The sequence below is a fragment of the Hyperoodon ampullatus genome (assembly GCF_949752795.1).
Source record: "Hyperoodon ampullatus genome assembly, chromosome: 1".
Taxonomy (NCBI): Eukaryota; Metazoa; Chordata; class Mammalia; order Artiodactyla; family Ziphiidae; genus Hyperoodon; species Hyperoodon ampullatus.
Genome location: NC_136914.1, coordinates 82,604,435 through 82,618,986, shown reverse-complemented (window position 1 = coordinate 82,618,986; position 14,552 = coordinate 82,604,435). Strand labels below are relative to the sequence as shown.

Here is a 14,552-nt window from a genome sequence, read left to right as displayed (position 1 = left end):
TGGGCTGCTTACACAGTTATAATACAAACACAAATGCTAGAAGTATTGTCCCTTAATGTTTTTCTTATGCTTCTTAATGTACTATGGCTGTCTCAGCATACAGTTTTAATAAAAAAAGCTAAGGCTGTTTAAATCAGAGCTATTTAAAAATAGCTCAAGCTATTTAAATTAGAGCTGGAGATAAGGACTATCAACAATTATCTTCTATATTAAGATGAGAATTGTATTTTCCATATAGCCTCCAGTAATCCAAATTAGGTACTGATCTAAGATGTATCTTGGGTTGACATTTCACTCCTTTTCAAGAAATTCTTAAGAGGAAAACCATACATGAATAATTAACTACATTCAATTGCCTCAATTCATCATGATTTGTTAAAGATGCCCAAATGAATCTATTTTAAAATGACTGATTATCATTTTTCAGAAATACATTTTAATAAAACCTCAGGGCTGGAATGGCTTCAAGCAAACTGTACTACTCAATTGTATACTGACATTATAAAATGATTTGGTAACACACAGCAAGAGCTATAAAAATGTTGAAGCTCTCAACTCGTAGTTATACCACAAGTAGTTTAATCCTTAGTAAATAATTCACAAGAGGGGGAAGAAAAAGCTGATGCTTCTCTAATGGTGCTTCTTTGTATTATTATTTATAATAGTAAAACAAATGGGAACTAGCCTAAATATCCAGCTCTAGGGGGTTGTAACTCAATTGGCTATTATTCAGGCATTAAAAATTTTAGGAACAAAGACCACATAGATAAATGGAAAGATATTTATTATATAATGTTAGATGAGATTCTGAAGAAATCAAACTAATATACATTTCTAATTGTTCAAAAGTATAGTATATAGTACAGTCAACAGTTATACAACACTGAAGTAACTACTGCCATACTTTCAAATGGAATTAATTGCATTTTATCAATGAGGAAAAGATTATATAAATATTCATTTAATTAATAGTTTATTTGTTGATATATCTATTTCAGAACAATGCCCATTCCATTCTGGTATAATTTGTATTAAGTAAAAATGGAGTTTTTTAATATCTTATAGAAATACTACTGAACTCAAGGTTAAACACAAAGTGCTTTTCAAAAGTATTAATTTGGTTTTGAAGCAAGTATTTTAGCAAAATTCAATGTTTTTTACAGGTTTTCTAGATCAAGAAACAAAATTTAAAATTGGAAAATCAAATGTTTGTATTTATTTTATAAATCCACAATGACATTCAATATTTGTAATGATATAACCAATCTTAGATTTTTTTTTGTAGAGGTTACATGATGTCTTCCAGGTCATGTTCAGTGGCAGTCAGAACAAGAAAAAAAGTTTCCAGATTTCAGGATTACAAGAAGGAACTTTTCATCCTTTTCTATTTGTATTCGTGCAGGATGAGTGAACATCCCAAGTACGTGCACTATTTGCTAATTGTGACAGTTGATTTCACTCTGTGGCATTGTGCTTACTTCATATTTTAAATCCATTTTACGATACAAACAGCTATCATGCTACCAAACACTTGCTAGCATTATGCTCTTTCCTCCTTTGGAATAGTTTTCAAGCACATGAAATTACTGAGGGATTTATTTAAATTGAAGATTGAATTATGCTACATATTTTGATTCAGTTCCCACAGCAACAACTCAAATCACACAACTTGCCTCTAAATTACTTATTGTTATTAGAATTCAATTACATGTCTCTGTTGAAACAGAATAATGTCAAATAATGGCCTTGGGGAGAAAAAAACTACCACAACTAATTGGCTATGAAAATAGCTTTATAAACATCGAGCTAATTTAAATTTAATTTATATCTAAGCCTTAAAGGAGCAACTGTGCCTCTACTGTAAAGAACAGCAATGACCTAAATGCATACAAATCTTTGCATGTGAATAAAACTCCTTCTTAGGTAAGAGATATTACATAAATTATGTAATGATTACAAAGGAAAAAAAATCCAGATTTTATTTATATTTATCTTATCCAAAAAAATATTTGAACCTGAGCTGTAAAAGTTAAACTAAGAAATCTACAGGGAAGAATAAAGACTGGGGAGGGGGGAAGATAACTTCAACCACCAGAGGGCAGACAGCAGAAGCAAGAAGAACTACAATCTTGCAGCCTGTGGAACGAAAACAACATTCACAGAAAAACAGACAAAATGAAAAGGCAGAGGACTATGTACCATATCAAGGAACAAGAAAACCCCCCAGAAAAACAACTAGAAGAAGTGAAGATAGGCAACCTTCCAGAAAAAGAATTCAGAATAATGATAGTGAACATAATCCAGGACCTCGGAAAAAGAATGGAGGCAAAGATCGAGGAGATGCAAGAAATGTTTAACAAAGACCTAGAAGAATTAAAGAACAAACAAACAGAGATGAACAATATAATAACTGAAATGAAAAATACACTAGAAGGAATCAATAGCAGAATAACTGAGGCAGAAGAACGGATAAGTGATCTGGAACACAGAATGGTGGAATTCACTGCTGTGGAACAGAATAAAGAGAAAAGAATGAAAAGAAATGAAGACAGCCTAAGAGACCTCTGGGACAACATTAAACACACCAACATTTGCATTATAGGGGTCCCAGAAGGAGAAGAGAGAGAAAAAGGACCAGAGAAAATATTTGAAGAGATTATAGTCGAAAACTTCCCTAACATGGGAAAGGAAATAGCCACCCAAGTCCAGGAAGGGCAGAGAGTCCCAGGCAGGATAAACCCAAGGAGAAACATGCCGAGACACATAGTAACCAAACTGACAGAAATTAAAGACAAAGAAAAATTATTGAAAGCAGCAAGGGAAAAATGACAAATAACATACAAGGGAACTCCCATAAGGTTAACAGCTGATTTCTCAGCAGAAACTCTATAAGCCAGAAGGGAGTGGCATGATATACCTAAAGTGACGAAAGGGAAGAACCTACAACCAAGATTACTCTATGCAGCAAGTATCTCATTCAGAATCGACGGAGAAATCAAAACCTTTACAGACAAGCAAAAGCTAAGAGAACTCAGCACCACCAAACCAGCTCTACAACAAATGCTAAAGGAACTTCTCTAAGTGGGAAACACAAGAGAAGAAAAGGACCTACGAAAACAAACCCAAAACAATTAAGAAAATGGTCATAGGAACATACATGTAGATAATTACCTTGAATGTGAATGGATTAAATGCTCCAACCAAAAGACACAGGCTCACTGATTGGATACAAAAAGAGATCCATATATATGCTGTCTACAAGAGACCCACTTCAGACACATATAGACTGAAAGTGAGGGGATGGAAAAAGATATTCTACGCAAATGGAAATCAAAAGAAAGCTGGAGTAGCAATACTCATATCAGATAAAATAGACTTTAAAATAAAGAATGTTACAAGAGACAAGGAAGGACACTACATAATGATCAAGGGATCAATTCAAGAAGAAGATATAACAATTATAAATATATATGCACCCAACAGAGGAGCACCTCAATACATAACGCAACTGCTAACAGCTATAAAAGAGGAAATCGACAGTAACACAATAATACTGGGGGACTTTAACACCACACTTACACCAATGGACAGATCACCCAGACAGAAAACTAATAAGGAAACAGAAGCTTTAAATGACACAATAGACCAGATAGATAAGGTACTTATAGGACATTCCATCCAAAAACAGCAGATTACACTTTCTTCTCAAGTGCACATGGAACGTTCTCCAGGACAGATCACATCTTGGGTCACAAATCAAGCCTCGGTAAATTTAAAAAAACTGAAATCACATCAAACATCTTTTCCAACCACAACACTATGAGATTAAAAACAAATCACCAGGAAAAAAACGTAAAAAACACAAACACATGGAAGCTAAACAATACGTTACTAAATAACCAAGAGATCACTGAAGAAATCAAAGACAAAACCAAAAAATACCTAGAGACAAATGACAAAGAAAACATGACAACCCAAAACCTACGGGATGCAGCAAAAGCAGTTCTAAGAGGGAAGTTTATAGCAACAGAATCCTACCTCAAAAAAACAAGAAGAATCTCAAATAAACAATCTAACCTTATACCTAAAGGAACTAGAGAAAGAAGAACAAACCCAAAGTTAGCAGAAGGAAAGAAATCATAAAGATCAGAGCAGAAATAAATGAAATAGAAACAAAGAAAATAACAGCAAAGATCAATAAAACTAAAAGCTGGTTCTTTAAGATAAACCAAATTGATAAACCTTTAGCCAAACTCATCAAGAAAAAGAGGGAGTGGACTCAAATCAACAAAATTAGAAGTGAAAAAGGAGAGGTTACAACGGACACCACAGAAATACAAAGCATCCTAAGAGATTACTACATGCAATGCTATGCCAATAAAATGGACAACCTGGAAGAAATGGACAAATTCTTAGAAAGGTACAACCTTCCAAGACTGAATCAGGAAGAAATAGAAAATATGAACAGACCAATCACAAGTAATGAAATTGAAACTGATTAAAAATCTTCCAACAAACAAAAGTCCAGGACCAGATGGCTTCACAGGTGAATTCTATCAAATATTTAGAGAAGAGCTAACACCTATCCTTCTCAAACTCCTCCAAAAAATTGCAGAGGAAGGAACACTCCCAAACTCATTCTACAAGGCCACCATCACCCTGATAGCAAACCAGACAAAGATACTACAAAAAAAGAAAATTACAAATATCACTGATGAATATAGATGAAAAATCCTCAACAAAATACTAGCAAACAGAATCCAACAACACATTAAAAGGATCATACACCACAATCAAGTGGGATTTATCCCAGGGATGCAAGCATTCTTCAATATACGCAAATCAATCAGTGTGATACACCATATTAACAAATTGAAGAATAAAAACCATATGATCATCTCAATAGACGCAGAAAAAGCTTTTGACAAAATTCAACACTGAGTTATGATAAAAACTCTCCAGAAAGTGGGCACAGAGGGAACCTACCTCAACATAATAAAGGCCGTATATGACAAACCCACAGTTAACATCGTTCTCAGTGGTGAAAAACTGAAACCATTTCTTCTAAGATCAGGAACAAGAAAAGGTTGCCCACTCTCACCACTATTCAACATAGTTTTGGTAGTTTTAGCCACGGCAATCAGAGAAGAAAAAGAAATAAAAGGAATCCTAATCGGAAATGAAGTAAAACTGTCACTGCAGATGACATGATACTATACATAGATAATCCTAAAGATGCCACCAGAAAACTACTAGAGCTAATCAATGAATTTGGTAAAGTTGCAGGATATGAAACTAATGCACAGAAATCTCTTGCATTCCTATACACTAACAATGAAAGATCAGAAAGAGAAATTAAGGAAACAATCTCATTCACTATTGCAACAAAAGAATAAAATACCTAGGAATTAACCTATCTAAGGAGGTAAAAGACCTGTACTCAGAAGATTACAAGACACTGATGAATGAAATCAAAGATGACACAAACAGATGGAGAGATATACCATGTTCTTGGTTTGGAAGAATCAATATTGTGAAAATGACTATACTACCCAAAGCAATCTACAGATTCAATGCAATCCCTATCAAATTACCAATGGAACTTTTTACGGAAGTAGAACAAAAAAAATCTTAAAATTTGTATGGAGACACAAAAGACTCCGAATAGCCAAAGCAATCTTGAGGGAAAAAAACGGAGCTGGAGGAATCAGACTCCCTGACTTCAGACTATATTACAAAGCTAAAGTAATCAAGATAATATGGTACTGGCACAAAAACAGAAATATATATCAATAGAACACGCTAGAAAGCCCAGAGATAAACCCATGCACCTATGGTCAACTAATCTTATGACAAAGGAGGCAAGGATATACAATGGAGGAAAGACAGTCTCTTCAATAACTGGTGCTGGGAAAACTGGACAGCTACATGCAAAAGAATGAAATTAGAACACTTCCTAACACCATACACAAAAATAAACTCAAAATGGATTAAAGACCTAAATGTAAGACTGGACACTATAAAACTCTTAGAAGAAAACATTCTAGGAAGAACACTCTTTGACATAATTCACAGCAAGATCTTTTTTGACCCACTTCCTAGAAAAATTGAAATAACAACAAAAATAAACAAATGGGACCTAATGAAACTTAAAAGCTTTTGCATGGCAAAGGAAACTATAAACAAGACAAAAAGACAACCCTCAGAATGGGAGAAAATATTTGCAAACGAATCAACGGACAATGGATTAATCTCCAAAATATATAAACAGCTCATGCATCTCAATATTAAAAAAACAAACAACCCAATCCAAAAATGGGCAGAAGATCTAAATAGACATTTCTCCAAAGAAGACATACAGATGGCCAAGAGGCACATGAAAAGCTGCTCAACGTCACTAATTATTAGAGAAATGCAAATCAAAACTACAACGAGGTATCACCTAACACTGGTTAGAATGGGAGTCATCAGAAAATCTACAAACAACAAATGCTGGAGAGGGTGTGGAGAAAAGGGAACCCTCTTGCACTTGAAATTGTGGTGGGAATGTAAATTGATACAGCCACTATGGAGAACAGCATGAAGGTTCCTTAAAAAACTAAAAATAGAATTACCATATGACCAAGCTATCCCACTACTGGGCATACACCCTGAGAAAACCATAATTCAAAAAGACACATGCAGGCTTCCCTGGTGGTGCAGTGGTTGAGAGTCCGCCTGCTGATGCAGGGGACGTGGGTTCGCGCCCCGGTCCGGGAAGATCCTACATGCCGTGGAGCGGCTAGGCCTGTCAGCCATGGCCACTGAGCCTGCACGTCCGGAGCCTGTGCTCTGCAATGGGAGAGGCCACAAAAGTGAGAGGCCTGCATACTGCAAAAAAAAAAAAAAAAAAGAAAAGAAAAAGACACATGCACCCCAATGTTCCTTGCAGCACTATTTACAATAGCCAGGTCATGGAAGCAACTTAAATGCCCATCGACAGATGAATGGATAAAGAAGAAGTGGTACATATATACAATGGAATATTACTCAGCCATAAAAAGGAACGAAATTGGGTCATTTGTGGAGACGTGGATGGACCTGGAGACTGTCATACAGAGTGAAGTAAGTCAGAAAGAGAAAAACAAATATCATATAGTAACACATATATGTGGAATCTAGAAAAATGGTACAGATGAACTGGTTTGCAAGGCAGAAATAGACACAGATGTAGAGAATAAAAATATAGACACCAGGGAGGGAAAGCGGGTGGTGGTGGGATGAATTAGGAGATTGGGATTGACATATATACACTAATATGCATAAAATAGATAAGTAATAAGAACCTACTGTATAAAAAATAAATAAAATTCAGAAAACAATAAACAAACAAACAAACATTTAAAGAGGGTGCTAGTCTCCTTAAAAAAAAAAAAAAAGAAAGGCTTGGCGGGGGGGAAATATTTCAAAGGACTTAATTTAAAAGGTGTTAAGCTAATACGATGCTAGGTCTGTACAGTACTGCCCTGTCACACAATCTCTACTTTTTCACTTGAAACACTTTGACATCATAAATAAGAAACATTTCTAAGAAGCGATTACACCACCGGGAGAATAAAGGTTCTCCTTTTGCCTGAGTGCTTTTGCTCACTCACATAGATCCCTATTGTGTTGAACAGAGTAAATCTAAATAATGATGATGATGATGATGACGATATCATTTACTGACTGGGTATACTATGTATCAATCGCTGTTTTAAGTGCTAAACTTCTACTAACTCATTTAATCCTCACATTAAGTTCATGAAGTAAGTAGAATTAATCTTCCTAATAGTTACAAATATCTATTCTTATAATTTTTCCAAATCTCTATTTCTCTAGTAGAAGATTCCTAAAGTACTGTTCAATCCCTTCACCTACAAACCAATTCAATGGAAGGAAGGGGGATGGAGGGGAGGGTAGACAAAAAAATCTCTCCTAAATGTTGACTAAATCAGTAACATGGATAATGATATATGTGTATGTGAATGTTCACATTCTTTCTTCTCTCAGAAGCTGTATTGCCCTAAATGAAGCATTTAAAGCAAAAATTTCAATCACTGTCCAGGTGTGGAGACCCACGTGTAGCAGGATGATCATTCCTTAAAAATCCACACACCTCCGTTCCCCAAATCCCTCTACTATTAAGATGGTGGAGGCTGGTCCCAACAGTATGCCCTCGATATGCCCTTATTTTCTTGCTGTCCTAGATCAATCTATATCTACTATCCTCCAGGCTTCTGAATCAGAACCCCCTGTGTTTTAGCTTGAGCACATAATTTGCTACAATTAATAAGAACATTTTTCTATGTAGTTAAAGACACTTCTAACGTATAGTCAGATTTATCCTTAATAAAAAGTCTCCCTCTCATCCTCCTATCTTCTGTACTAGTACTGCACCAATACACTACAATCACTGTCACCAACTTCCATCAATATGTGGACAATTCTGAAATTCATCCATGTGCTACAAAATAAACTGTCTGGGGGAAATCCTGCTTTAAAAAGCAGCAGATCTAAAAATCTTGAATGGAATAGTCCTAGGCTACTGCTCTGCTTCTTAGTGGCTATAATAACTTAAGGCTTGACTCATAAATCCAGGAGAAATATTACTTGATGTTTTTTCCTCATAACTCAATGAAAATATGACAAACTACACAGTGAGCCTGAACCTCAAGACATACGGCAGAGCCATGGGAAGACAGCAACATGTACATAAGCCTGCAACAATAAGGAATAAGGCAAAGAGCATATACCTTCCTGCTTTTCAAAAAATACATACCATAGTATAATTGTGAGCCACTTTATGCAAATCTGTACAACCTTGAGCATCAGCAAAAGAACGGATTCCAAGACAGTTGGATGGGTGAAGCTGTTTCATTAAAAACTTACAGCATGCTTCCACAACCTGTGAAAGCTGAAGAAGGCAAGCTGTAGATAACAGGCACTCAATATTATCTTCTTTTAATTCAAGGCGGCCTTAATGATAAAAAGAAATTCCATTAAGTATGGAATTATATTAACTTTAGTTTATAAGGTAATTGGTGTTAACAGTAATAATCCTAAACAAGAGCTCATTACATGCATTCCAGACATAGATGATTTAAGACATTCCAAAAAAAAAAGTACTAAACATGAAAAAATACTATTAGCACTTTGTGACTTCTACTAAAATTTAAAAATAGCTTGTTTCCAGAATTTTTAAAGAATGATTTAATTAGTAATATATCTATTACATATAACTAAAATTTTAAATGCAATAATTAAAAAACATAACTCATCAAATTATTACATTAACATTTAAAATATCATTCAATAGCTTAATTATGATAACCATTTTAAAGGTTCTAATATAGAGATTTTAACCTATATACATACCACAAGGGGTGGTGATTATAACAGCAGAATTAACTGTTAGCTGTGGCAGGCTTTATTAAAAGCAGAAATCTGAAATCTAATAATACGACTTAAATCTACGAAGTTTTAAATTCATATTTTCAGATTACCTGTATATGCATACTGAATCAAGGACCATAGTGAATTCGGCTCTACACCTTCCATTTTTATTTCTTCTTGTCTTGCTTCCCTGACATCATTAGTAAACATGGCAGCAAAATAATCTGAGACAGAAGAGAGCACCAATCTAAGAACATATTAGAAGAAAAACAACAAATCAGTGACATCAAAGCTGATGTTCATTAGTAAATGCTTCTGCTTTCTTTTTCCTTATTTTTCTTTTCCTTTTTAAAAAAAATTTTGTTACCCATAGAAAGTGTTTGGTACTGAGAAATGCATTTTAAGTTTGACAAATTGCTTTATGCTCTAGCTCCTTCCTTTGAGTAACAAATTACCATTACTGAAAATTTTCTGCTGACATAAATGATTTGCTCATTCACTACTTAAATATCCCTTTTTGGGGCTTCCCTGGTGGCGCAGTGGTTGAGAGTCCGCCTGCCGATGCAGGGGACACAGGTTCGTGCCCCGGTCCGGGAAGATCCCACATGCCGCCGAGTGGCTGGGCCCGTGAGCCATGGCCGCTGAGCCTGCGCGTCCGGAGCCTGTGCTCCACAACGGGAGAGGCCACAACAGTGAGAGGCCACAACAGTGAGAGGCCCGCATACCACACACACACACACAAAATATATATATATATATATATATATATCCCTTTTTAACATCCTGAAAAAAAAGCTACAAGCTCACAGCATTAAACTGATGATATAAAAATGGGGGGGGAAATGTAAAGGTTCTTCTTTTTATCACTTTTGAAAATAACCTAAGTTTTTTTTTAATTGTAGAGGTAGTCAATATATGGAAGACATTTGAGACTGGTTTTAGGTTATTTAAAAAATATATTTATTTATGTATTTGGCCAGGTCTGTGCAAGGTCTTCATCTGTGGGATCTTCGTTGCAGCATGTGGGATCTTTTAGTTGTTGGCATACAAACCCTTAGTAGCAGCATGTGGGATCTAGTTCCCTGACCAGGGATCAAACCCGGGCCCCCTGCATTGGGAGCATGGAGTCTTAGCCACTGGACCACCAGGGAAGTCCCTAGCAGGTTATTTTTAAACTTCATGATTTTTAAATTATTATAGTATATTATAATGTTTGAATTTTGTTATAAAATTATATCATTATCACAATACAAAACTATACTTTGTATTTTGTTATAATACATTATTATATATTAGGTATGTCTCTGTCCAAATTATTGAGAGTCACATATAAGCAAAAATAGGTTATAAATATATGTATTTGAAATGTGCATTTTTCATTTGATAATATGTCTTGAAGATATTTTCCATATCAGCACACTTACACAGATTTACTTTATTCATTTGTTAAAGAAGTAGAAATTATGATACAGGTAATAGTTGAAGCTCTCTCTGTGTTCCTCTCTAATTCCCTTCACCTCTCTCCCCAGGAGGGCACTGCTGAATCCTATGGTTTGCCAAACTGCTCTCCAAAGAGCTGTGCCAGTTTAGTCTAGCACCAGCACTGCATAAGAGTTAACCTTTCCCCACAATATTGTCGATGTCAAAATTTTGGCCACCTGCAAGGTGTTAAATGGTATCTCATGGTTGTTTTAATTTTCATTCACCTGATTGTTAGCGAGGTTGAAGGTGTTTTCAAATGTTTTTTGGCCATTCAGGTTTCTTCTTCTGAGAACTGCCCATTCATTCAGTTATTCACTGAACAAAAAATAATGCACACCTAATAAATACTGGGCACTGTTCTACATACTTGAGATGTATTAATACCTTCTCTTATGGAGTCTTATATTCTATAGGGAGACAAAAAATACCCAGCAGAAGTAAATTCTATAGTACATCAAAAAGTGATAAGTGCCATGGGGAAAAAAGTAGGGTAAGGGCAAATGGGGAGTGGGTTTAAATAGGTGGTCTCATGGGAAGGTGACACTTGAGAAAAGACTTGAAGGAGGTGCAGGAATTAGTCACACAGGTATTTGGGAACAGCATTCAGGCAGAGTAGCAGCCAGTGCAAAAATCCAAAGGCAGAAGCGGCATGCCTGCCACATGCAAGAGACCACAAAGGGGTCAGTGTGCTTCAAGTAGAGTGAGAAAGGAGGGCAGAACGGTAAAGAGGTAATGGCAGGCTGGGTCACATAAGTCACTGTGAGGACATGGGCTTTTACACTGTGACATGAGGAGGCACTGGAAAGTTTGATCAGAGAAGCAACCAGATCTAAGTTCCATTTTAAAGGATCACTCAGGGAGCTGTGTAGAAAATGGAATGTAGGGGGGAAAAGTGCAAACAGGGAGACTAGTTAGGAGTTTCTTGCACTGGTAATCCAGGTGAGATGGTGATGGCTTTCACAAGCATTGCAGGTAAGGTAATGAGTTTTGCTTTGTAAACAGGGAATTTGAGATGCCTGTATGAAATTCAGGTTGGAATATCTTTCTAATAAAACCATGCTCACAACATGGACTTTCTGTCACAATATATAGTAGCATCTCAATAAATGTATGCTGAACTGAGTAACTGAAAACTTTAAGACCAAGCCCATTTTTTGTAATTTTACTTTCGCTTTGGAGGGTTTAACAAAATTTTGGGACACAGTATTAATTAGTTTTGAAAAGTATTATAAAAAAAAACCTTTGGGATCATAATGGTGATTAACACTGAACAATTAAATATGTAATTATTAGGAGAAAATTAATGAATTGTTATTTATTTAACAGCTTCCATTTCCTTTTCTTACATCAAGAAGTAATACCTAATTTCTGTTAAAGGCTTTTATTCCCTAGCACCACTGCTTTTCATATTTCTTGGAGGCAGGCAAACAGAAGTTGGAATAGATGTGGCTATTTAAAAACTCAACAGTTTTGCCACTCCATTCCACCAGACTTTTTGTTTCTAAATACTCAAAGCTCTAATTTCTACTGAGCTTATTGAAAGTTATTTAATAGGTAGAATTAGGTGGAGTGCTGCTCATAGTAGCTGAAATCTATACCAAACAATACTAATTTCAGGCTGGTATGCTTTGATTTTATGCTTCTACAGAGGGAAAGTGATCCTTTTGGGGTCACTTAATGTCTAATAATTTCATATGCACTGTCTTCTTTGCAGAAACTCCATGAAATATACCACTTTACCAAAAGAGTCCATTGCATAATCAATTAGAACAAGTTACCTCAACATACATAATTAAATGATCAAGGAAATATTTCACACATATAGAGATTTAGAAAACAATTACCTATGAGCTGGAATTCTGCGATCACCAGCAACTAGAATTACATCACATAACTGTTTGTGTCTCAAATAGTTTTCCATCTTTTTGAATGTTTGTTCAGCATGATTAAGGGCTTGGAAGAATTCATCTGATGAACATGGCTCCATAGTATGGCAGGATGATAATGTCTGACTGCTATTGGAAGTCCTGAAAAGAAAGAAAACACACATTTTGAAAAGTCGCTAACACATTAAAAATATCTTTCCTATTAAGTCCTTTTAAATCCTTCAAATGTAATAGAAGCAATGCTATCAGTCTATATTAATGAACAATCATTCATCATTTTTGCCTTTGAAAATCAAATGATGGCTCAAATCATATGTGTGTCCTGCAAACATTGTGAATGTGATACCTTCTAGTTAATAGCTACATATATTCTTTGCCTGTTCCTGAGGTCTCTTCTCTGGTCAATACGACGTCTCTGCTGAAAAAAGAGCCAAACTATATTCATATCGATAGTCATAGCTCCAACATTATATTTAAGGGCATAAGAGTTTGTTTTTTTTTTTTTTTGCGGTACGCAGGCCTCTGTTGTGGCCTCTCCCGTTGCGGAGCACAGGCTCTGGATGTGCAGGCTCAGCGGCCATGGCTCACGGGCCCAGCCACTCCGCAGCATGTGGGATCTTCCCAGACCGGGTCACGAACCCGTGTCCCCTGCATCGGCAGGCAGACTCTCAACCACTGCGCCACCAGGGAAGCCCAAGAGATCATTTTTTGAAGGCAGAAAGGGAATTAAACTCTTTTGGAGATATAAACCCAAGCCATCCTTTATTTAAAAATGGGTTATGTTCACAGTTCATTTATAACTGTTTAGAATACAAAATATATTATAAAATTATAAATTATAAATAATTATAAATTATAAATAATAGATCATTATAAATAAATCACTATAAATTATAAATAAATCATTTGATTCTTGACTAGTCTTCAATAGCCCAGGTAACCTATAACTTAGATTATAGCTTAAAAGAATTTGATGGCCTAACCCAGGTATCTAAAAATTATTTGAAATTTCCAAATTATAATCTGAAGAGTATGAGTTCTATATTTTCATTATGATTCATTGATGGAAATGGTGAAAAAGTGAAAAGATTGGGACTAAGAATGAAATCCTAAACCCACCCCTCTCCCCTAGATCCCTTCTCCAAGATCACTTGAATCAAGTAATCAACATCCCTTGGTTATGCAATTAACTACAAAACCACCGACTATGCCGTAATTTAGTTATCATTTCTCATCAGATCTACTTTTAAGGATATAATGATTCTGATAAATGCTTTGTTGAATTAAGCCTCACTATATCTTAAGAGAATTTTCTTAATATAAATATATAATAATCTTATCAAAAAGTCTTTGGATCTTTTAAAATAAAGGGAACTGAAGCCAAGGAGATTAAGTGTTTTGCCAAAAGCCAGAGAGTTTGTTCACGGCAGAAATAGGGCTTTCGTAGAGAATGCTATGTGTTCACCAAAACCCTTTTTCTTTTTCTCCTGGGAATATAGCTAGACTACATTTCCCAGCCTCTCTCGCAGATAGGTGTGGTCTTATGATCGAAATGAACTGTGTCAACTCCAGGCTAGAGTGGCTAAGAGCAGGTGTGTATCTCCCATTCTTTCTTTCTATGCCCATGTGGACTGAGGACTTATATGGAGGAAGAGGTAAAATATACACAGGAGTGTTCTTAATTGAGAAGACTGTACACACAGACTATACTCACAAGGACTCTCATGTTGATTGAGATTTATCAGTTTTGAAAGTTAGCAGTGCCTCGAC

At 35.6% G+C, this 14,552-nt stretch overlaps 1 protein-coding gene across 3 annotated transcripts in view; it reads right to left on the bottom strand.

The window, feature by feature from the left end:
* KLHL5 (kelch like family member 5) overlaps positions 1-14,552 on the bottom strand; it is a gene marked incomplete at both ends in the record, with an annotated part of 57,135 nt that overhangs the window by 30,409 nt on the left and 12,174 nt on the right. For 2 of the 3 annotated variants that reach the window (XM_079715079.1, XM_079715077.1), the window contains 3 exons: positions 8,801-8,997; positions 9,525-9,661; positions 12,741-12,923. In XM_079715079.1, coding sequence (XP_079571205.1) covers positions 8,801-8,997; positions 9,525-9,661; positions 12,741-12,923 — 517 coding nt within the window. The remainder of the gene's footprint in view (positions 1-8,800; positions 8,998-9,524; positions 9,662-12,740; positions 12,924-14,552) is intronic. The other variant, XM_079715078.1, reaches the window with a different exon arrangement.